The 22038-nt window shown below is 39.7% G+C and overlaps 1 protein-coding gene across 1 annotated transcript in view; it reads left to right on the forward strand.

Moving 5' to 3' along the window:
• The first annotated feature begins 5795 nt into the window (after positions 1-5795).
• Positions 5796-22038, forward strand: part of LRP12 (LDL receptor related protein 12) — a 51343-nt gene continuing 35100 nt past the window's right edge. The window contains exon 1 of the mRNA XM_040066904.2: positions 5796-5964. Within this exon, the coding sequence (XP_039922838.1) occupies positions 5886-5964 (79 nt within the window). The 5' untranslated portion in view covers positions 5796-5885. The remainder of the gene's footprint in view (positions 5965-22038) is intronic.

The raw sequence follows: 22038 nt of genomic DNA on the forward strand, positions 1-22038 counted from the left end.
AAACTGCTCATGAAATGTTCTGTTAGTGTTGAAGAGATTTTTTTGTTTTCTTTGCAATCATGAAGTCTTTTGTCTTTTTTTGTTGTTGTTTTGTTGTTTTGTTGGGTTTGTTTTGGTTTGGGTTGAGTTGGGTTTTTTTGGTTTTATTTTTGTTTTTGGGGGGGGTTGTTTCTTGGGTTTTTTTTTTTCATATTCAGGATTTTTTGCCTTTTTCATCTCTTTGGTCTTTGGGCTTACTCTAAAATTAAAATAATAGTTTAGTTCTTAATTTTATCCATGAACCAGCTGAACAGTTGTGCTCTTTCTGTGATGGGATAATTGTTAAGATATTTATACAAATATCTTCACTTATAAATACATTGTTTTTACTAGAGTTTAAACTCAGGCCTTCCTGATGGGTTTATTATGTTTTATACAGTAATGTGTAAAAATCAAGCAGAGATTTCAGTGATAGAAGTTCCTTCCAGGTAGCAACAAGCAGGTCTGGTTCCTCGATCCTGAGAAGATATGTCCGAAGGTAAGAGAATGGCTGCGAAGAGCAGCCTTAGGTCTCTAACAACTGGAGTGAAAGACTGAATCTTCTGGGATGCAATGTAACTGTAGACTCTGATTATCTCCTATCTTCTGATACTGTTCAACCACTTGAGATAACCACTGCTGTTTATCTAATGCAATGGAAATTTTGTAGTAAAATAATGCTAATATAGTTGTTCTTAAGCCATTTCTGGGGCTGTTAATAAGGAAGCAGGCAGAAGAATGAAGATATCACCATACCTGTTGATCTTTGCATGTTATCTAGGTCCACATGGCCACATTAAGAGTTAAGCTGCTTTACTTAACAATAAGAAATGAACAAAGGCAGTTTTAATACTGGTAGTGTTACCATGTTGTACTTATTGAAATAATAAGTTACATGGTGTAATTGCAGGCTGAATTAGGTCACACTTTGCCACATGCCTTATTCCAAATTTATGTTACTTCTGTTTGATTGTCCTTTCAGGAGGAGCAATGTACTTCAATAAATGAATGAGCTTGGGCAACATTTCCAGAACTGTTTAAAACTACAAAATTCGGCAATTGCAATTCATGCAGTCTATGACAGAAGTGCTGTTACTAGGGAGAGGAAACTAGGGAGCTTATGACTACAAATCATGATTTATTCTGCAGTCAGTTGAACACAAACCAGTTGTAATAATATTTAAAGCATAATATCTGATACATGTAAGAGAGACAGTCCAGATTTGGATGACTAGGAAAGAAAACTCCAACTACTATCATGGAGGACATGAAGTATTGTTAACTGAAGTAAAAAATTTTGTAGACAGTTCTTAAAACTTGTTCGTGCCCAAATCCCTTTCTTCTGAGGGGGATACAGTTATTTTGTTTAGATTCTAGGCAAAGAGGTTACGAACTGTCTACAAATAAGTCCTTAGTCCAGAAAGCATGGAAAAAGAGCAGGGACTTACTCCAAGTGCTCTGCAGTGGTTTGAAGAAATGAACATTAATTCCAGAAGCAGCTAGTGGGGTATAATGCTTAAACTAATGTGCCCTACAAAATTAGTTTGGGTGGGTGCAAGCTATAAGGATGCAGCTACACTGTCATTGTCTCCAGGCACACTTCATTTGCCGCTGGCTGAACTATATTTGGACTATTTTCACTGCTAAATATACAGCATGTCCTATGTCTGCACAGTCCTTAGTAAAATGGGGCCCTGCTCTTGAGTGACCTCTAGACTGCACAATGCTACTGATAATAAATACCAGGGAAATAAATGATGACTTAACACATTTGATATATTTCCTCCAGTGTGGAAGAGCAATATGAATATGTACACCAGGACACTGTAAGCAGATTTTGATGTATACTGTATATTTTTTAGCACAATGGCCTTGATCCAGACATTTCTAACATCTTCCACTGTCTTTCATAATTTTGCAGTGAAGTTATGTAGGGTACTCTAGATTTGAGGTATCTGTGGTCTAGAATTAAAAATAACGTTGTATAAAAATGTAGTTTAGTAGCACCCTTTGGACAACTGCTGTGCAAACAACTGTTTGTTAGAAAAAATAAATGACTGAATAGATGGCACAAATAACTTTTGTCCCAGTGTTCATATGTTGTGCTGAAAAATAAACATAAGTCTAGAAGAGAAATTAATTTCCTCTGCTGCCTATTTGTTATGCTTTACTGTTTATAATTGTTTTTTTAAAAAAAACCTAATAAGAATATTTAGAATTCCATTGCTGTCCCTCTTATGATAAACTTCTGCAAAAAAACAGTTCAAGTAAATTCAGATGTGGTAGAGGACTCACCAAAAAGTTAAATACTGGTACTGATTATAGCAATATTTCTTATGACCTCATGTGAAGGGAAGTTATGGGACAGAAAATAATGAGACTGGTAAAGGAAGAATACTATAACTTTGTTTAGCTGAGATCTAGCAAACATCTTAAACTGTCCTCATTTCTCACTGTTTATTAAAATAGTCCTGAGAGGTTCCAACCAAGACTTAGCATTAGAGAGATACTCTAATGATTTTCTTCAGTTTTACATAGTCAGAGCAGGAATAGAGAGAAAGGAATTAAATGTGGAGTAGTTTTACAATGGGCCATAAAACTGTTCTTAAATCTTTGGGTAGCATTTGCTAACACCATAGTCTGAAATGGGAGAACTGATGAGGAAGAGGGGGAAAAAAAAGAATAGTGAGGATGGCAAAAAGGAAGTGCATTTAGCAGGAAGTGAAGTGAAACTGAAGTTACTATACTCAATTGATCATTAAAAACATAATAATGTTGCAAAAAAAAGTACAGAAAGAAAAAAAAATCATCTGCTGATATTGGCAGTGAGTCCCTGAATTCTTGCAGAAGCTGTCTCAGTAGCTTCATGTGCCAACCTAAAGCATCAGACAGAATAAAACTGCCTATAACAGCAGTCTTGATTTGATTCAAGGTGAAGCATGTGTGCTTTGAGGATGTTTTATCTTCACCTGCCTTCAAAGGAAGGTGCTGTCAACATCTGTGCCAGTTTAAAATTATTCCTAATAATAAACTTCTATTAGTCATCTTCAGATAAGAGCACAGAAAAAAAAATCCAAACAAAAAATGCAGTCATGATTATAATTTTATGTACATAGAGTTATGACTGTGATTTACAACATACTTTCCAGGCATAGGAGTAAATATATTCATCCGAAACATCAAAAAGATTAAGGAAGTTCTCAGCAGAGACCAAAAGCAGTAGCAAAAAAAAAAAAAAAAAAAAAAAAAAAAGAAAAAGAGTAAGAGTTTTTACTCAGGCAATTTGGCTAGGAAAGGAGTTTGTAGATCTGGTGGACTTGCTAAGGGTATTTTGTGAGTCAATGTTGCTTGACATCCTGTTTTATCTGGAATACTAACATGTTCTTTTCCCTGGACTTATAAGATCCAGCTCATTTCATATGCAGGCAAACTTCTGCAATTTTTTTTTCTTCTTTAGATCATCACTTTGGCATCTCACCTTTAGTTTGCCAAGCTCATTTAGTATTGAGGCAAGACTCTTTTCCATATCAGTCTTCACTCTGCATCTTTAAAGAAGGATGTTGGAATTAAGCCCCTGGCATCAGGGGTTGATGCTTTGCTCTCTGTCATGAATAATCAACCTGGGTACATGGTAAAGGGTCGCCACTTGTTTGTGCAGTAAGTTGAAAGTACTTTTGCCAACACAGATATCTGAGTTGTTTGGAATTGCATTTAATCTTTAAAGATAATTAGTGTTGTCTTCTTTGTTATGCAACTGAAATCTATGTAAAGAGAATTACATCACATCTCTCAGTTACAGCTGTAATTACTGTGGGAGGTTAGAAATCCCTGTGTGTTCATAGGCTTTGTGTGGTGTATGTTCATAAAATCAGTAATGCCTCCCTCAGTAGCTACAGACCAGACTTCCTTCAGTGCCACATTGCTAATAATTAAAAATTTAAAAAAGAAATTGGATTGAGTGAGTGGAAAAAAGGCCACCTGAGGTTTCACTGAAGAAGTTAGTTAGACTTGTGAGTAGAAAGAAACATAGAAGATTGTTGGCCAAGCTGCTGTGAATGCTTTCTTGTTTGTATAAACCTACAGGTTGTGTATTTTTCCATGAAATGTTAATTTTGTGTGCAAACTCATGGCTTTGGAGGGATGAAAACTCATAGGCTCAAACTTTGACTGGACAAATGTACTGAAGACCAATCGACTGAGTACTGTTAAACTCAATGATGCCACCTCAGGGTGTTTTTGGGCCACAACTTCCCAGAGTTGGAAAGCATTCATGCTTGGCTGGTTTACCTTACTTCTCTCATGACAATTATTAATGTTGAATCTTTATCCAGATGCTCACCCTTAAATAAACATCTCCTCCCTTTCAAATGAGAAAATCTCCCAATATATTTCTCTTCCTCCCCAAATAGATGGGGATTTGCATACAAATGCAGGAGAAATCACAGAACAATAAATGAAAGGAAGTGATATCAGGTTGTGACAGGAAAATTTATTGGATATTAGGAAATATTTCTTCACAGAAAGGGTTGTCAAGCATTCAAACAGGCAAGTAGTTGATTCACCATTCCTGGAAGTACTTAAAGGATATGTAGATGTGTCATGTGGGGACATGGTTTAGTAGTGGACTTGGCAATGCTATATTTACAGTTGGACTAAATGATTTTAAGGGTGTTTTCCGACCAAAATTATTTCATGATTCTGTGAAAAAATGAGATGAATGAGAAGAAATAGCATAGAGCACTCTCCATTGCAATGACCATTTGTGGAGCAGGAACTCTGGTCTGACTCAATACATCTGCTTTCAAGGTGTAGCTATAAAGCCTTACGAACATAGGTTAACTTGAGCTTTTCTCGAAAACGGCAATACTTTGTTATTCCAAACAAATGGGTCTAGTCGAATAGGGTCAATAAACACCTCTCATGGTCTGCCACAGGCACTGCAAAATTAAAGCTAAATATAAAAATTGCGCTGTGGATCCTATATTCAGATAACTGACAACTATGCAGCAGGAAAACGGGCAACTAATCGAACAGGAAGTGTCAGAAAGAATTTCTACGGGGTCCTTAATTTTGCATCTACAGGAGTTGCGCTTTTTGTGCTCCCACGATAATTTTTCGGTCTCACTGTTAAAATGCGAATTCGGAGGTCAGAAGCACAGCAGCCGCCAGCTGCCAGAGTACCCCTGTGCTTTACAGACTGGGTTTGGATTCAGGCAGTTTTATTCAGGGCGAAGAGCCAGGGTACTCAAAACTCCCACTGGATTATGCTGTGTGGGCCGGGGCTCTGGGCACCTCAGCCGCCGGGACATTCACCCTCTCTCCACGGGATGCGGCCTCAGCCGCCACGGGTGGCGGCGACTGTCTCGTTGGGACGGAACGGGACAAAACCCGGAGGCTACGACGGCGACGAAGTGGGAGGGGAGGGAGGAGGTGACGAAGGAGGAGCCGGAGGAGCCGGCAGGGCGGTGCTGCGCCGCGCCGCGCCGAGCCGAGCGCGGCGGCCCGGGCCCGCCCCCGCCGTCTGGGGGCCGCCGCTCCGCCCCGCTCGCCCGCCCGGCCCGCGGCTGCCGGGAGCGGCTCCATGCGCTCGTGCCGGCAGTGCGCAGCCGCGGCGGAGCCCAGCCGGGAGGAGGAAGCGGCGCGCGAGGAGGGAGGCCGAGGCCGGCGGCGGTGGCGGCTCATGGCTCGGCGGGCGGGCGGGCGGCCGAGGCGTGCGGGCCGCTAGCGCTCCCCGTAGGCGGCGGCTCCGGCGGGCGAGGGGGCGAGGCGCCGCCGGCCCCTCCTGCGGCGGCGGCAGCTCCGGCTCCTTGTCGGGGGCGCGGCGGTGGCAGCTCCGGCTCCGGGCCGCCTCCCTGCGGGCGGGTGTTATGGCCCCTTGGGGGAGCGCAGAGGGCTCCCCGGCTTGGAGGTCAGCGCAACTCCTGCTCCTCGTCGTCTCCTGCTGCGGTAGGTACCGGGCGGTGACGCCGCCCGTCCGCCTCCGTCTCGCGGGCCGGGAGGCGGCCGCGGGGGAGGGGGAACAAAGCGGCCTTTCTCCCGGCCGGCCTCGGCGGGGTCCCTGGAGCCTGCCGGGACCGCCGCCAGGCCCGGCTGGTGTCCCCGTACTTCTCTTCTCTGCCCCCAGCCCTGTGTCCTCCTTCGAGTTCGACTGCTCCAGAATTCGCTCCAGGGTTTTTTGTTTGTTTTGTTTTGTTTGGGTTTTTTGGCGTGTTGCTAAATGATTTATTTATTTGTTTATTATTTCTGGGGGTGGACGGAAATCTCCTCTGGGAAGTCCTTAAAACTGGGGCCGGGATTCTGGGATCTGGCCCAGCTGCCCTGGGCTTGCTCTCCCGCAGATGTGCCTTGCCGGGAACTCCGGAGTTGGCGCGGGGCCGCACAAACAAGCCAGCCCCAAATCCTCTGAGTCACGGGTAATCGCTGCCTGTGGATAATAGGGATGGATGCTTGGGAGATGTTCCACCTCCGGCCAGGCCGAATGAAGCCTGGTGTCGGGGGCAGGGCGGCCCGCCCGGGCCGCGGGGTCGAGGGCTGGCGCTGGTCGTGAGTTTGTGACACATCAGCACAGGCCTGGAAGACCTTCCAGGGACCTTTGCTTCTGCTCAGTCTATCTGCAGTTCATACCCGAATAGGATTTCATCCCTGGGTATAAACCCACCTTTAAAGAGAACTGCTAATGAAAAATATTTGTGTAAATGTGCTGAGGTTGGTTTTTACAGTATAAAGGTGGCCCAGTAACACATGACAGATCAAAACACAGGTACTTGACAAAGAGGGTCATCTCATGTTTTTTCAGGAAGTTGCGTTTGTTTTATGAAGTCGAGTGTAGGTTGTGTCTCTGGGCCTCAAGCGGGAGAAGCGGCCTTTGGCACAGAGCTGGGCATGTGCCTTGCCCTGAGGAGGACAACGACAGGGGGCCCTGCTTTAGTAGTTTCTGTAGCAGATGCCTTTGGTCTAAACATACTATCGAACTTAAGTAATTGGAATCTCTTTCACTGTTAAAAAAGCAAGCTTGTGTCTGGGACATCAAGATATTTCAGATTTGCCTTTGCAAAGTGTTCTGTCCAGCACATGCCTGTGACACAACAATCAGTCCAAACTCTAAAAATGTAGATGTACTACATAAACTTGTAGGAGCATTTCCAATTTCATATGTACATGAGTAGAAAAGTAAGGAGGGCTTCTTCAGAGCTACAACTCTGCCAGTACCTGTAACCAAATAGACACACTGGTAAAGTTTAATTTTTGAGCAGGTGTATTTTCATGAACAAAGTGGGGTACTTTTGGGGAATCTTTTAAATGGGTATTAATTAAAGCAAAAGAGTTTCATGTCAGAAGGTAAACTATAAGCACAACTGGAAAAGACTTAGCTAATGGTGGAGCAGGAAGTGGTAGCAAAAATCTCAGGTTTGGATATATTAAGCTGTTCTTCTATTTGCATACTTAATGTACTTAAAATATAATTTCTGTGAAGAGTTTTTTTTTTTTTAACAAACTCAATGTGCTGATTTTATTATACTCATCACAGAATTGAAATTAAAAGTCAAAATTATAATTGTGATTATTCCTCCTCAGCTTAAGTAAAACGTTTTGAATTGTGATACTGTAACTTTAGGTGTAACTGTCAGCATTTCCCTTACAAAAACTTAAATCACAAGCATAATCTTTGGTTAGAGAAAAACCAACCAAATTAAATTCTTTCAGAATAACGTTTTTGATAGACCTTTAATCAAGATTTTTGAAAGTTCAGCCAAGAAGGCTTCATAAGTTTCTTCCGCCTTGCTAAGAAACCGATCACCATCCGTTAGTGCCACTGCCAGGAAGGAGAAGGTGCTTCTGATTTTGATCAGCACGCTGTGTCACTTCCTCATCATGAAAAATTAGTTTTCTCTTAACAGTTTTTGTTAAAAATGTCTGAAGTTCTGACAGGTTTCACTGCTCAAAGGAAAATAACTATCCTCCCCAGGCTTTAGTATCCGAAACAGCAGCAAGCATTTACTGTGTAGCATAGCCCTTTCTCTAGCTTTCGTTTTGATTTCTCCCATTTATTTATTTTGGGAGAAGAAGGTGAGTCTGGGAACTATGTCCTATTAACGCTTTTTACCTTCCTGTACAACTGCTTTTAGCTCTTCCAAGCTAAACTGATTTAGTATTGACATGAATTTGATCAAGACACTGCTGTCAGCCTAACTCTGGACTGTAATGTTGATCCTGAGCAGAGCCTTGCAGATACCATTATGTTAAGGCTTTGAATGCAGTAGGCAGTACCCAAGGTAAAAGCATGCTTGGAAAAGCAATGGTGCGTCACTTCAGCTGCCTTCTATTATGCAGTTGCACAGCTAAAATGTCTAGAATTTTCTGCTAATTAAAATACTAAATTCACCAAGGTTGTTATGTGGGCATTGAGCTCTCCAGAGAATGTTTCTCTGTTTCCCTGTAGTTGGTGAATTTTTCAAACCTTCTTTGTGATGATGACTATAATTATAAAAATTTGAGAAGGAGGAATACTGATGAGTGAAATATTGGAATAGCACTGACTAAAGAGAATTGTGGCTTGGTAGGCCATTGGGCAACAGTATTTTTTGGTTTATATTTCCAGCCGGCTTGAGAGTTTTATATCCAAGAAATAATTGTTTTTATGTGTCTCTATATAATCCTGGTCTATCTTTTACTAGGACAAATATTGAGACATTTCTGTTTATCTCAAAGGCCATAACAGTTACCTGAGTTTAAAACAGAACCATATGTTGTGCAAGTAACTTTTTTAGGGGAGAAAACGTCATCTGAGAAATCAGTCCTGTTCTTGAGGGAAGTATTTTTCAAACCAAAGTTCTGTGATTTATCAGCTGGAAATTAAGTAAATCTTGGAATCATAGAATCATGTAGGTTAGAAAAGACCTTCAAGATCATAGAATCCAGCCGCAAATCCAGCACTTCCGAGTCCATCATTAAACCCTGAACGACACATCTACACATGTTTAAAGTACCTCCAGGGATGCTGATCTTATTTCTTTTCCTGCTAAAACATGAGCTCAGGTTAGAGAACTGAGTTTCTAAAGTTACCATTTTGTTTGTTTTTTACTTAACTCTCAGCAGGATGATGGTTTATATCTAATTGTACTGTGATGGAGCACTTTCAGGACCAGTTTGTGAGGGATTGGTGTTCTGAGCAGAGGCTAAGTTATGAAAAGTCTCTAAGGTGGTGTAATGCAGAAACTAGGACATGCCTTCCTTTGGAATGGAGTCTGGAATCATGGGTATTTGGCTTCTTCAGATTTCTGAAAATTCAAACTTTTTGTAGTCTTAATTATTTATTTACATAGTTAAGACTATATCTATTATATGTTAATTTGAATTTCTGTCACACTGAGCAGAAGACTATAGGCAATTTCTGTAAAGTTTTGTGCAGTTGGTAGCAGTCAGTGCAGTAGTACAGTAGATGAATTTCCCTGCTTCTGACTTCCAGATGTAAATATGTGTCAAAGAAAAATATTTATAGTAGTAGGACAGGGACACTGAAAGAGTTCCAATGTAGAAATGGCAGCAGAAGAGGTCAGTCTTAATTATCCTTATCTCTAGGCTGGTTTTTGGTTTGGTGAGTACCCTTGGAAGCACTAATAACTGAGTTATTAGTGGAGATTAGAAAAGGATTATTCTCAAAAATTGTGATTGGAACAGTGTTTTATGTTAGATTACTGAGACTACATTGCTACTGATATTATTTTGTCTTCTTAAAGAAAAACATACACTCATATAAGCCTTAGAACATTTAATTTTGGATTAGAACCATTCCAGGTTTCTGTGGTACAGATGTTACTTGAAGTTATAACAATACTGTATATATAACTCCTTCTTCATTTGGTTCTAAGGGAAAACAAGTAAAATAGTCATAAAAGTTCACTTGTCAGGACCCGAACTTGCGTGTCAGTTTGTTAATGATGGTACGAGAGGAGGAAGAATAAATGGTTCTTTGGGTTCGTTCACCTAGTTTGAAGTGATAGCCTGAATCATGTAAGCAAATAAAGTCTGCCAGCCAGTTTATTCAAATTTCTAAAGAAGCTGAACTCCAAAGCCAGAACAGACTGTCCTGAAGGAATCGCTTAACTTAATAAATTATTGTATCTTAAACTCTTGAATGTCAGTCTTTAGTGATATTTTGTGATATACTGAAGAGATATATTTCGCTAAGCAGTAAATCGCATTTTTGGCAAAACCACTGCATTTAATTTATTAGAACAGTTTTTTTGTAGTCCTTTAAGAGAACATGTCCCAATTTTAACACTGTAGAAATTTATGTTGTCTAATAAGTTAATTGAATGTCAACTTGTCCCAAGTATATACACATTCAGCTGACTGTTCAGAGCAAATATTGCATCTATATTCAAAATGTCAGTGAGGTCACATGGACAATATTTAAAGCAACATTCATTCGAGTAGAGAAGAAAAAAAACCTATATTCTAAACAACCTCATAGCAAAAAGTTTGAAAATTGAATATAAGGTCATCGGTGTGATTGTTATTGTACACTAAATGACAATACTGTCAGCCAGAGGAAGAGCAGAGGTGTTCTTGTAACCAGGATCATGACAGAAGCCATCTGACCCCATTCCTGTCATCAGAGGAAAGCATGTAATTAGCATGACTTTTTCATCTGTTCTGTCATTGCTAGGAGAGGAAGAGTTCTACTGCATTAGTGTTGGAAGGACCCTACAGGTGAATCTGTTGGATTCCTTTACTTCAGTCACTCCTGTTTTAATATCAAATAGATGTAAATTGTATCAGTATTATTTTCAACTAGGTACTAAATGCTTATTGTTTTGTACTAGGTCTGGCTAAAACTTAGAGTTGTTACCAGTCTTGTGGTTTAATGTTAGCAGAACTCAGATTTTTAAACTTTGTGCCTTTGGACTGTTAGGTACATTCCTTCCCACATTAGGTACCTTTTACCAGATGCCTCAAGTTTCCCAAGGTGTAGACATTATTTCCACACTTATTAAGTATAATTCACTAATTTCCTTACAGGTTTTTAAAAAATTCATGAGTACTGTTTGTACTGTGTAAATAGTGTGGTTTTGCTTTCTTGTCTCTGCATTTTCAAGTTTTAGTGTTCCATTTATACTGTCCCAGATAGTTAATGGTTATGTTAAAATACTGGAACAGCTGAGATACCCAGCTAGGCAGTAATTGAGAGAGTGCAATTTGTTGACAGCCTGGGATGTTTTTAGCTTGTATGCGTTTCAGAATTGCATTCTTGCATTTTTGCAGTACCAGTTATTACTTGAGGTGTCTGTTGGTTGGTAAAATTGAGCCTCCATAGTTTACATGGTTTTAAGATACACTGGGTATCAGTGCATTATATACGAAAAAATTTGGTTGTAGATTAGTTCCTGTGTTTATCCCCTCAGTAGAAATAAATGCTCAGAGTGGTTTATAGCAGGCTTTATGATACCATACTCTGAAGAATTGTGATGTTCTATCTTCTTTTTTTGTTTCCTACACTTGTTTTTTTTTGCTGCAGTTATTACTTCACTGATGATTCATTATGCAAAGCTTTACAATTGCTTTGAAATATGTATTATTGATTCTTCTGAGTATCTAAGTTAAAACTGCTAAATTCAGCATAATAGACAGATCAGTGCAAACACTTCAAAAAAGCCCTAATCTAAGTTGCGGTTTGGGCTTGTTTCTCTGAACAAATACTTTAAATTTGGATATACTGTATCTTTTGATACATTGTGGTGGTGTCTTCTTATCAAGGCTAGCATATTTAATAGCTATGTACCAGTTTGTTGTTTTGTTTTGTTTTGTTTTCCCTGCTGTTTTATTTGATGCTTAATTTTAGGTTATGGGGGAATGTCTGTATATCTTTCTCAGCTATTTTGTGAGGAGCAACTTTCTGGAACTAGTCAGGAAGTCGGCAAGCAAAAATAAGAGCCTCCCCAAAATGAAGAAAGCTTACAAGTAGAGCATGTTTCAAAGGGGGGAAGGGAGTCACCCCAAACAATTTGGTTTAGTACTTTGAGTCAAGGTGGTTTCTCACTTAAGCATCTTGTGAGTTTTATTACTTATAGGACTTTCCCAGATACATTTAGTTGGTTGTGGAATTTTTTGTTGTGAGAGAAAGCTCAATGTGCTCACTCTTAGTAAATGAAAAATTCCACAAAGCAATGAAAGTACACTAGTTGTGTTTCTCTGTGAGCGGAAAATACATTTGAACTATATACCGGGATGGGAACTGCGTGTTTCACCCATCTGATTGTCTGTAATTCATGACTACCCTTTGCTTAACCTTGGAGATGTTTCCTCTACTAAGTGAAAGCCTCTGGGACTGACTGTGGGTAGCTAGAGCAGACATTCAAGGTCAGTTGTAGCCATAAACCAGTAGAGTCATCCTCTAACAAGCAGTGTGAGCACGCTTTGGCATGTGGTGGAAGTCTGTAATGAAGTTGCTTGTATTTAAAAGTTAAGAATAAATTAACGTGCTAGAGGGGCCTATAACTTGGTTTTTATTATTCCAGCTTCATATGCACCTGTTGGGAGATACAGATACGTCCCTTTGTAAATACAGAAGGATTGTGAGAATCGTTATTTTGTGGAAAAAATAAGATTTTCTTCTAATTTATATCTAGTGTTACTAGAAATAAATTTGTTCTAGTCAATGATATCTCTTAAAAATTTAATAATCCTACTCATTTAAGGAGCGAGCTGCTCTGTTATAAAGAACTTTTCAATAACTGAAGGTAAGCAGTTTAGAACAGAAAAATGAAGTCTTGTTTGATGCGCCTTGTAGTGGGAAGGCACACACTTACATTCATATGCTCTGACTTCTAGATTTTAGCTGAATATGAATTTCCATAAGGCTTTGCTAAATGCCTTTTTTTCTATGATTCATAAAGGGTATTATAATCCACTGAATTAGTATACCCTGGTAGGATGTTTTCTTTCTATGAAGTTGTATGGAGTATCTCAAATAAAAGCATCTGTTAGGGATATTGTAGTAACATGATAATGAGTATATCACATGCAGTAAGCAAATCCATATATATGTGCTTCTCTTATCACATAGATTTAAGTGGAGACTTTAACCTTCCCTGTCTTTATTTCCTGCACATAGAGTTCAGCAGAGTAATTTTCAAACCGAGATTCATTCTAGAGTCCTAATTAAGGTGCTTTTTTGTTTATAATATTGTTGTATTTACTTCAGCCTGCTCTTCATATTACTAAAGAATCTTCCATTTGCTGTCTTCTAAAGAAGTGCTCAGGGAGAGCGCACAGGGATTTAACTCCAAATGTGTATTTAACCCACACTAAAATATTTGTAACTGGATTTGAGAGAATACATATTTCATATTTTCCAATTTTTTAGAAGTAATTTTTTAGAAGTATGGAGAAAGAACATACGTCCTTTCCATGATCTAAACATCAGTTAAAATAATCTGAGAAAGATGTCTGCTTTTAAGTCAGGGAGATGAATGACATCAGACACATTACTCTTGATCACAGCAACTTGCAGCTGGAAGCAGTGACAGGGATGGATTTGGGTGATTGTTTAATTAGTAGAAATAGCTTCCCTTGTCAGGACACCTCCCATTTGTCATGTTTCCTATCTGAAGGTACTGAATGAGCAGTCAATTCCGTGGCTAAAGTTCAGCTGGTGTCTGTGGTTGAAGAGATTCATGGAGACAGGAGAGCTGGGATGGCAAGGGAAGGAAAGTTTGGGATGTCTTGTTAAGGCACATTCACGGCTAAAGGTGAATGTTCTTCAGGGTGGAATAGGAGGCCAAGATGTCTGCAAGAACAGCTCTTTTTTAAGAGGGTGGGCAAATAGAAGGGAGGAAAGGAACCAGTGAGCATCTAACCAGTTTAAGAGGTTACTTATTAGGGCAAGCAAAAACAAAAAGGGTTTGAATGCAGGAAGGGCTTGGAAATTGCTTGAGGTCTTGATCTCTGGTCTTCCAAGTATTCTCAGGCAGAGGGGTGTTACAGGAGCATTAGATTCCTGCATTTAACCTGTACTTTAGCAAATGAGTGAATAAACAAGTAGAGATCTTTGAACATTTTGTAATTCAGCCAATGGCTTTTGTCAGTATTTTTAAGCATCCTTTTTTGTGATCCCTTTTGTGGCTAATACTGGCTTTTGGCATTTCTGCACTCCAGCAGCTTTACTGCAGCATGTGCCTAAGAACTGCATGTTTGTAGAGTGTAGTTACTAATGACCTACCTCCCTGTTGTTGCTGATCCAGCTAATGCTGTTACCAGTGCCTGTTGCCTAGGTGTCATCTAGTTTGTCTCACTTCAGTTCCAGATTTTAAATTATCTGTCATGTCTGTCATCTATGCACACTGTAACAAAGCCTCAGTGGTATCACAGTTCTCATGCAAATGACAATCCAGTATACCACAGCTGAGTGATAATGTTGCTAACCTCTTTTTAGGTACACAATTCTAGTTTTCTGGTTTTTCCTTATCCATTGTGGAAATGTGGGACAGTACACTTCTGCCTTTACACTGTAGATGAGTACATTTTCTTGGGGGAAAGAGCTATACCTTTACCCTCTTCCCTTAGTGAAGAGCACAGTCCACCTTCCCCACTACCAGCTGGAATTGTAAAGCTTGTGTGTGGCACTGTAGTGGGCTGACCCTGACTGAACACCAGGCACCCACCAAAGCCACTCTTTAACTCCCTTCTGCAACTGGAGTGGGTAGAGAATGTGCAACAAAGGGTTAATGGCTTGAGATAAGGTCCTTGAGGGAGATCACTCACCAAAGACTGTCATAGACTTGAGATATTAACTGAATTTAACAAAATTGGAGCAGGAAAATGAGAAGTAAAAACAGACCTTAAAATACCATCCCACACCCATTCTTCTTTCTCTGCTCTACCTCTTCCCTGCCACTGGCACAGGGAGACAGGGAATGAGGGTTAGGTCAGTTCCTCACAGTTCATCCCTGCCACTGCTCAGGGAGAGGAGTCCTTCCCTGCTCCTGCGTGGGGTCCCTTGCATGAGAGACAGTTCTCCATGGACTTCTCCAGTGTGATTCCTTCCCATGGGCAACAGTTCTCCGCAAACTGCTGCATCATGGGCTATTCTTCCCTTGAGGTGCAGTCCTTAAAGAACAGCCTGCTCCAGCCTGGATTCCCCACAGGGTCACAAGTCTTAGCAGGAAACCTTCTCCAGTGTGAGCTTCTCTCTCCATGGGGTTGCAGATCCCTGCCAGGAGCCAGCTCCAGCATGGGCCTCCCATGGTGTCAAAGCCTCCTCTCAACATCCACCTGCTCTGATCTGGGTCTCCTCCACAGGTGAAGGTGGATCTCTGCATCCCTTTGGTCCTCCATGGGCTGCAGGGGCACAGCTACCTCACCATGGGCTGGCTGCACCATGTTCTGCTGAGGAATCTCAGCTCCAGTGCCTGGAGCACCTACTCCCCCTCTTTCTCCGCTGACCTTGATGTCTTCAAAGTTGTTTCTTTCACATATTCCCACTCTGCACTTCTCTGGCCGCAGTTACATCTGCACAATAACATTTTCTTGCTTCTTGAATAAGTTATTACAGAGGCTTTACCAGCATTTCTGGTGGGCTCAGCCTTGGCCAGCAGCACATCTGTCTTGGAGCTAGCTGGCCTTGGCTCTTGTGGACATGGTGGAAACTTCCAGCAGCTTCTCACAGAAGGCCACTCCTGTAACCTCTCTGCTACCAAAACCCGGCCATGCAAACCCAGGTGCTTTTTGGGTCCATGGGGAGTTTTCCTGGAATAAGAGATCCTGTTTTTTAGCTGTGCAGATTAGGAGGAGCAGCAGTGCAACTGTCCTTAGCAGTGATGACGTCCTTCAAGTCAGATCTGCCCAGAGAGTAGGGATAAGCTGGGGAGTTGAGAGACATCCCACAGTCGTAACTTACAGAAAGTTTTATGAGTGCCTGATAGTGACCTTTTTTTAAATTAATATCTTGAAATATTCTTCAGTCTTAAAATGTTGTATAAAAGCATGGAAGCCAGGAATATGTATGTGAGAATTAAGTGAATAGGTCTGTGTTTGACTTCCTTTCACCAATTTTCTGAAACCATTGGTATTTCGCAGCTTTACAAAGGAGGTGAATCTGAAGTCTGAGATAGTTTAAAGTGCTGGTCATGAAGGAATTCAGCATAAAATACAAAAGCTTTTAGAAATGATTGATGATTAAAATAAAGCTGAATTTAAAATTTTAATCTGAGGTCTTACTGATCATACTGTGCATTTGGGAGCCAATAAAGTACTTGAAGCACCTAATTTGAAGTAAACATGCAGTTTCTCAGGCTTGTGTGTTGCTCAACTAAAGTGATCACATCAAAAAATTTCTTTTGAGGGAGATGAGTTACTGTAATGGGAAAGAGTTCTGAACTAGCATTAAACTTTGAATGTGGTGTATAAATTACTGCTATGAACAGAAGGATCATGGTGTTAGAATCTTACTAAGCAACTCCTTTGTGCCTGTACTGAAATACATTGTACTTTGATGTATTTTTGAAGTGTCTTGATGACATTTTAATTTATTTAGACAGGTAATCGGAGTTTCGTTTGCAGTTTATGGGGTTCCATTGTCCTAGGAGTGCTTTTCTCCCTATATGTGGAAATCTGCTCTTAAACCGGAAGGATATGTACTTAAATTAGCAATATACTTCATTGTATAAAGGCAGATAAATAGGAATTTGAATATGTAGGCATTATGTCTGACATTGATCTTGTACTTTGTCACCAGGCTGTGTCACATTTTTTTACTATTTTAAAATTCAATGCCTCCCTTTAAAAAGTCTGTAGGAGCAAGTGCTGAATTCTGTTATCAGGCTGGCTTTTAATAGAGTGAAACGTATGTAAAATGAAAGCATTTTTTTTACTCTTTATTTTATAGCCAAATTAATGCATTGAGGCCTAATATACCTCTTTTCCTCTTCCAGCTACATTTCCTAAAAAAGGAAAGCCACAGCTATTGGAGCCTTAGAAACCTTGAGAAGCAGATTAAAGTATCACCTGTTGTAGCACGTTTCATGATTATTTTTAAAAGCCTGAAACACTCATTTGCAACACCTATACAGTGGTGAGGACAAAGGCCGACAGAAATGCCATCTGTGTGTTTGCCTTTAGCCACAGCAAGCCCAACCAGTTACCTTCTGGGGACTGAACCAGCTAAAATACTTAAAGTGAATACACAAATGTCTTGAGAAATCACACTGTCTTGGTGCCCTAACGCTGATCATGGCAGATTCTATATAAAAGTTACAATGTAATGTCAGTGCTGAGCCTCTGAGTACTTCTGCAGATGATCCAGAAAAGAACAGCAAGTAAATAGTCAAGTGGATAACAATCAGTGAGAAGTATAAACAGTGTAAGAATTTGCAGGTATGCCATCCTCACAGTATTTGCTTATCACAAATAGGCTTTGCTCTTCAGTTTTGTAATCTCTATCAACTTGAAAATTCTCCCTAATTTTAGTAAGTTTTATATGTATCTAACCATCAGTAGCAGATGAGGAATGGAAAACTCTGGTACAATGAAATATTCCAGGCTTCCTTTATATTTCTTTTCCAGAACTGAACCTCTTCTAGAGATCCCCTTTTCATTTCTCAAAGAGCCAACACACAGCGAAAGAATACAACTGCCTATCAAGAAAGTAATGTATTTTTCACTTAGGTCTTTTTCCAAAGCATTCTTCATCCCTTTCTTCAAAAAAACTTTTTTTTTTTTTTTTTTTTTTTTCCCCAATCATACACAGTTTGAGTCTAAGTGTCATAACAAATGGCTCTTGTTTCTTTCCCTAGTTGGTTGTTAACTTCACATGTGATCTCTCTATAAAAGAGCATGTATGTACCTAATGGTGACTTGCTGGTGCTAGCCTTTCTTCTTAAAAATAGGCTTACTCCAAAGGCATACTTTAAACCTGACTTGCTTCTGAATTTATTGTGCACCAGGATGTGACATGGTTGGTAGCAAACCTTCAATAAATATTTTTGGTTTAATATATTCTTTGCATAGTCTCCTAAAAGCTCTTTTTTTATCTGAGGTTTAATTATTAAGATTAGCTAATACTGACAGTATTCTTGTTAAGTATATTGAGCAAGGTAGAAGCTGAAGCACAAAAAATAAGTAGCTGTTTCATGGTTGTGCGTGCACAGAGTTTGTTACTTTGTTTCTCATCCTATACTGATTCTGTGTGGGTGAAGTGGGGAGTCTTGGTTTGGCGTAATTTAAGGGAGAGTCAGTGTGGGAAAAGACAGGGTTATTAAAGGAATGTGAGGCAACAGGGGCGTGACTTAGTGATCTGAATTTGTCTTCAGAGAAGTCTCAATTCTCAGTGTAAGCAGATTAGTCTGACCCTCAGAGGGAAGATAGAGAATGAAGAGTCGTCCTAAATTATTTAAATGCCAACAGCATCCTTCTGGGAAATACCCAGTTGCCGAGTTTTTGTTGTGGAACTAGAAATAGGCTCCTTTCAGAGCAGTATCTGTTCTACTTTATTTAAAGCTCCATCTCCTATCCTTGTCTGGTTTTACAGTTGTTGCTACCAACTGATGTCCTCTCATTTGCTCGTTAGAAGCACAGTTTGTTATATATTTCAGCTGTGTTTAAGTTAGTGGATGCAGAGTGCTTTAAGAGGTTTAGTGATGATCTGCTGTTGCTACTTAAAGAGCTCCTTCAGACCAGATACATTTTCTTGGAAGCAGAGGTAGAATATTCTTTATTATGGATAACTGTATTCTGCATGGAATCTGTTACACATCGTAACAAATCTACAGTGAAGCCTCTATGTTGGAATACCTATAGAAATGTAAGGTTTTTTCCTTTAAATTTTTATTAACTGGATTTTTGGTACTGTTACTCTTTTGCCAAATGCAGAAATAGTCCAAAGCATTTGGAAGTTGTGGGGAGTGTGCAGATGTGCGCAGCTGAGTGATCCACAGGAAGTGAAGCTTGAATAGATAGTTACATTGTTGGGTAACAGTGAATATGCTCAAATTAAACAACTGAAGTGGCTTTTGGAGGATGAGGTTGTGAACTGGATGTAACTCGACCTTCAGTCATCTGGTGTTAATCAGAATGATTCTTGTCAGGGTTTTCCACTGAGAGAGTCAATTTTCTTAATATATTATTGCATATATTTGATTTTTTTAAAAGAAGGTGGATTACAGAAAGAAAAAGATGTTTAAAAATATCCTTAGGCAGTTTTAATGAATTGTGTAAACAAGTAGTGAGACAAGAAAAGCATAGATCAGAAGAGCTTGTGTCAGAGATGAGGTGTACTAGGTGTAGGGATAGCATACTGGAAGGTAATTATAAATATGATTGAAGGGTGTATGGTGATAAGGGTTTTGGAAATACCTGTTAGATGGCATTCTCATAGGTGTTCATTCCTCTTACTGTGTTTAAACCTCTCTTCCCGTTTGTGCTTTTGTCATTGGAAGACTGTCCTAGAGCAAATACCCTTTTTTGTGTGTGTGTCTACGTTTACTCCTGGCTGCCTGCCTTTCCCTCCCCGGGGAGCTGATGGTTTGGTAAGGTTTTTCAGGGCAATGCAGTGTGATGCTCTTTGGTTTTCTCAGTGCACATCCCCATGATGCAAGTTTCTTTGAACCTCCTTTCTTAGTTCTGCTGGTGGGCCTGGTGTGTGGGTGAGCCTGAGAACAGGAGTATTAGAAATGGGCAGCCTCATGCTGGCTGTGTTGAAGCTGAGGGAGATGGTATGGTTCCAGCTATGGCTGTGTTTCAGTGAAAGGAGGAAGCTTATTTCTTTGTCATTCATTCCATAGGCTTTTTCATTCAGTTGGTAACATTGAGGGGGAGTGGGCCAATTCACACCTCCGTAAATGTGTCTGTTTTAACTACCAAACTTCCTGGAAACCTCTTTGCTTTTTTTGAATTGCAGTGAAATTACATCTGAAACATGATGGTTCAGAGTGCAGTGTACCAGCACGTTTGAGTTAATTTGACCCTGAGATAAACATGTATCATGAATTTTACAGATATTTCCAATTCCTTGCAAAAACACTTCGATAGAAATTATGGTTCGGATGCCCAGGACTGCATGGATGTAGTTGACAGACTGACTGGAATATCTGTGCATATTTAAGAAGGAGATCTGGATGTAGTTCAAATTTCATGTTACATAAAAGAACGAAAGATTCTTGAATGCTTAGAGCTACTGTAATATAATAAAAGTTGGGATTTTGTGACCAATAAAATGTAAGACTTTTTCTTACCGACTACTGAGAATAGGCACAGAAAGTGCATTTAGGGTTATACAAACAAGCCTTCATTTGTAAACTATGGCATCTGTTAGTAATTGTGATTCTTTAGTTTCTGTGACAAATACTTGCTATGTAAAAAGCCAAAACCAGAATCCATATAGCAAATTACCTGTGTGTCTACTTTAACACACTTAAAGTTTTTCAGGGGTAGTTTGTAAGTCTCAGGGATGTAATTTGATAGTGGGGAATTATGTGCTTAAGTGTTTTGAAACAGACTCCATTGTGTTCTCTCTGACCAATGTTACGTGTACTATGGCTGTTTTGAGGTTGTGCTGTACTCTGCTGAACTGCAGCTGCCTAAACTGTCTACCTAGTCAAATGCTTATCTAGCTCTACAGAAAGGATTTTGTTTTTCTTTATTTTGCAATTGTGGAGTCGTAGTACTATCCAATACTCAGGTTTGTAGTCCCTGATAATGGAAGATTGTGTTTATCTTTTCTAACTACTGGGAACCCCCATGGCAAGAGGCTGTAGTACCCTACAGTCCTGTGCAATATGAGAAATAGTATTCTGGCTGTCAGAAGTGCACTTGTTTCCAGTGCATATAAAGGTGGCAATGTTAACTGTCCTTATCTTGCAATTATTATATTAAAAATGTTTTCACATAAGCTCTCCTGTCTCTGTTACTACTTCCAGGATAATCAGTGTAATTTGGGTTTTCCAAATGTTTAGTGAAAGGGACAAGCACCTTGTTTCATGAAAGGGACTCAGAATTTTGTACTTCTTTCCCAGTGACTTGGGAGAGAGAGGAAAGGTGAAGCACAATGAGGAAATAGTTGTTAGCACAGAAAATAGCTCTGTTTCATTTGGTTTTACTCTCCTGTTGTTCTGCTGTGTTTCTTTAGTACTCATAGCTTTATCACTTAAGAATATTACTCAAGCCTAGCCATTCTTTCCTTCATGCTTCCCACTATCTTGGTAGTTCTGTCCATAGGAAACACAAAGTCATCGTATGTGCTTTCTTCAACCCCACCTGTCTCTGCTGTGCTTTCAGTAAAGCACTGCCATTTAATTATGGTCTGGAACATGACAGGCTGAGATTTTCAGTTATTTTATGTATTGTGTGTTGTTTTTATTGTCCTTTCCTTTATCTGATAAAAATGTATCATACTCAGTTTCTACAAAAGAATGAGTTCTGTGGAACAAGAGTTGTTTTTCTTGTTTGTATGGCTCTTGACACAATAAAGCTATAATAATGAGAAAAGCTTGTTTGTACTGTTAAGGGAAAAATACCCATGCAGTGCTATGTTACTGTATCATGAGCCAAGTAAAGAAGACTCCAAATTATCACAAATATATTTTGAAAATTTATTTCTAAGGTACTCCATGGTGTTTGAAATAAAACAGGTGTACTCATGCTAATGTGTGACATACAGCAGGAGCATTATACTTGCAGGACAAGAATCACCAGGATTCATAGCAGATAACATGGAAAAGAAGGAGGAGAAAAAAGGAAGAGATCTTTTCAAAGGGAGGGAGAGTCTTAGCAGTACTCACCAATTTGTGTATTAGTTTTAAATTTTTTGAAAGACATATAGATGGCTTGTAGACTTTTAAAAAATATCCATGAGGCTCTCTGGAGTTTCCTATTTGGAATCAATGACTTAAATCAATGCAGTAGCTGTAGTACATTGTCTTGGTTTGAAAAGACAGGTGTCTGCTATGGAGAGGCAGGCCTCTCTAGGAAATGAGGAATTTGAATCCTTCCCTCCGTGTTATTATAATTTGGAAGATTAAAAAAAAA

The sequence above is a fragment of the Hirundo rustica genome, chromosome 1 (genome assembly GCF_015227805.2).
Source record: "Hirundo rustica isolate bHirRus1 chromosome 1, bHirRus1.pri.v3, whole genome shotgun sequence".
Taxonomy (NCBI): Eukaryota; Metazoa; Chordata; class Aves; order Passeriformes; family Hirundinidae; genus Hirundo; species Hirundo rustica.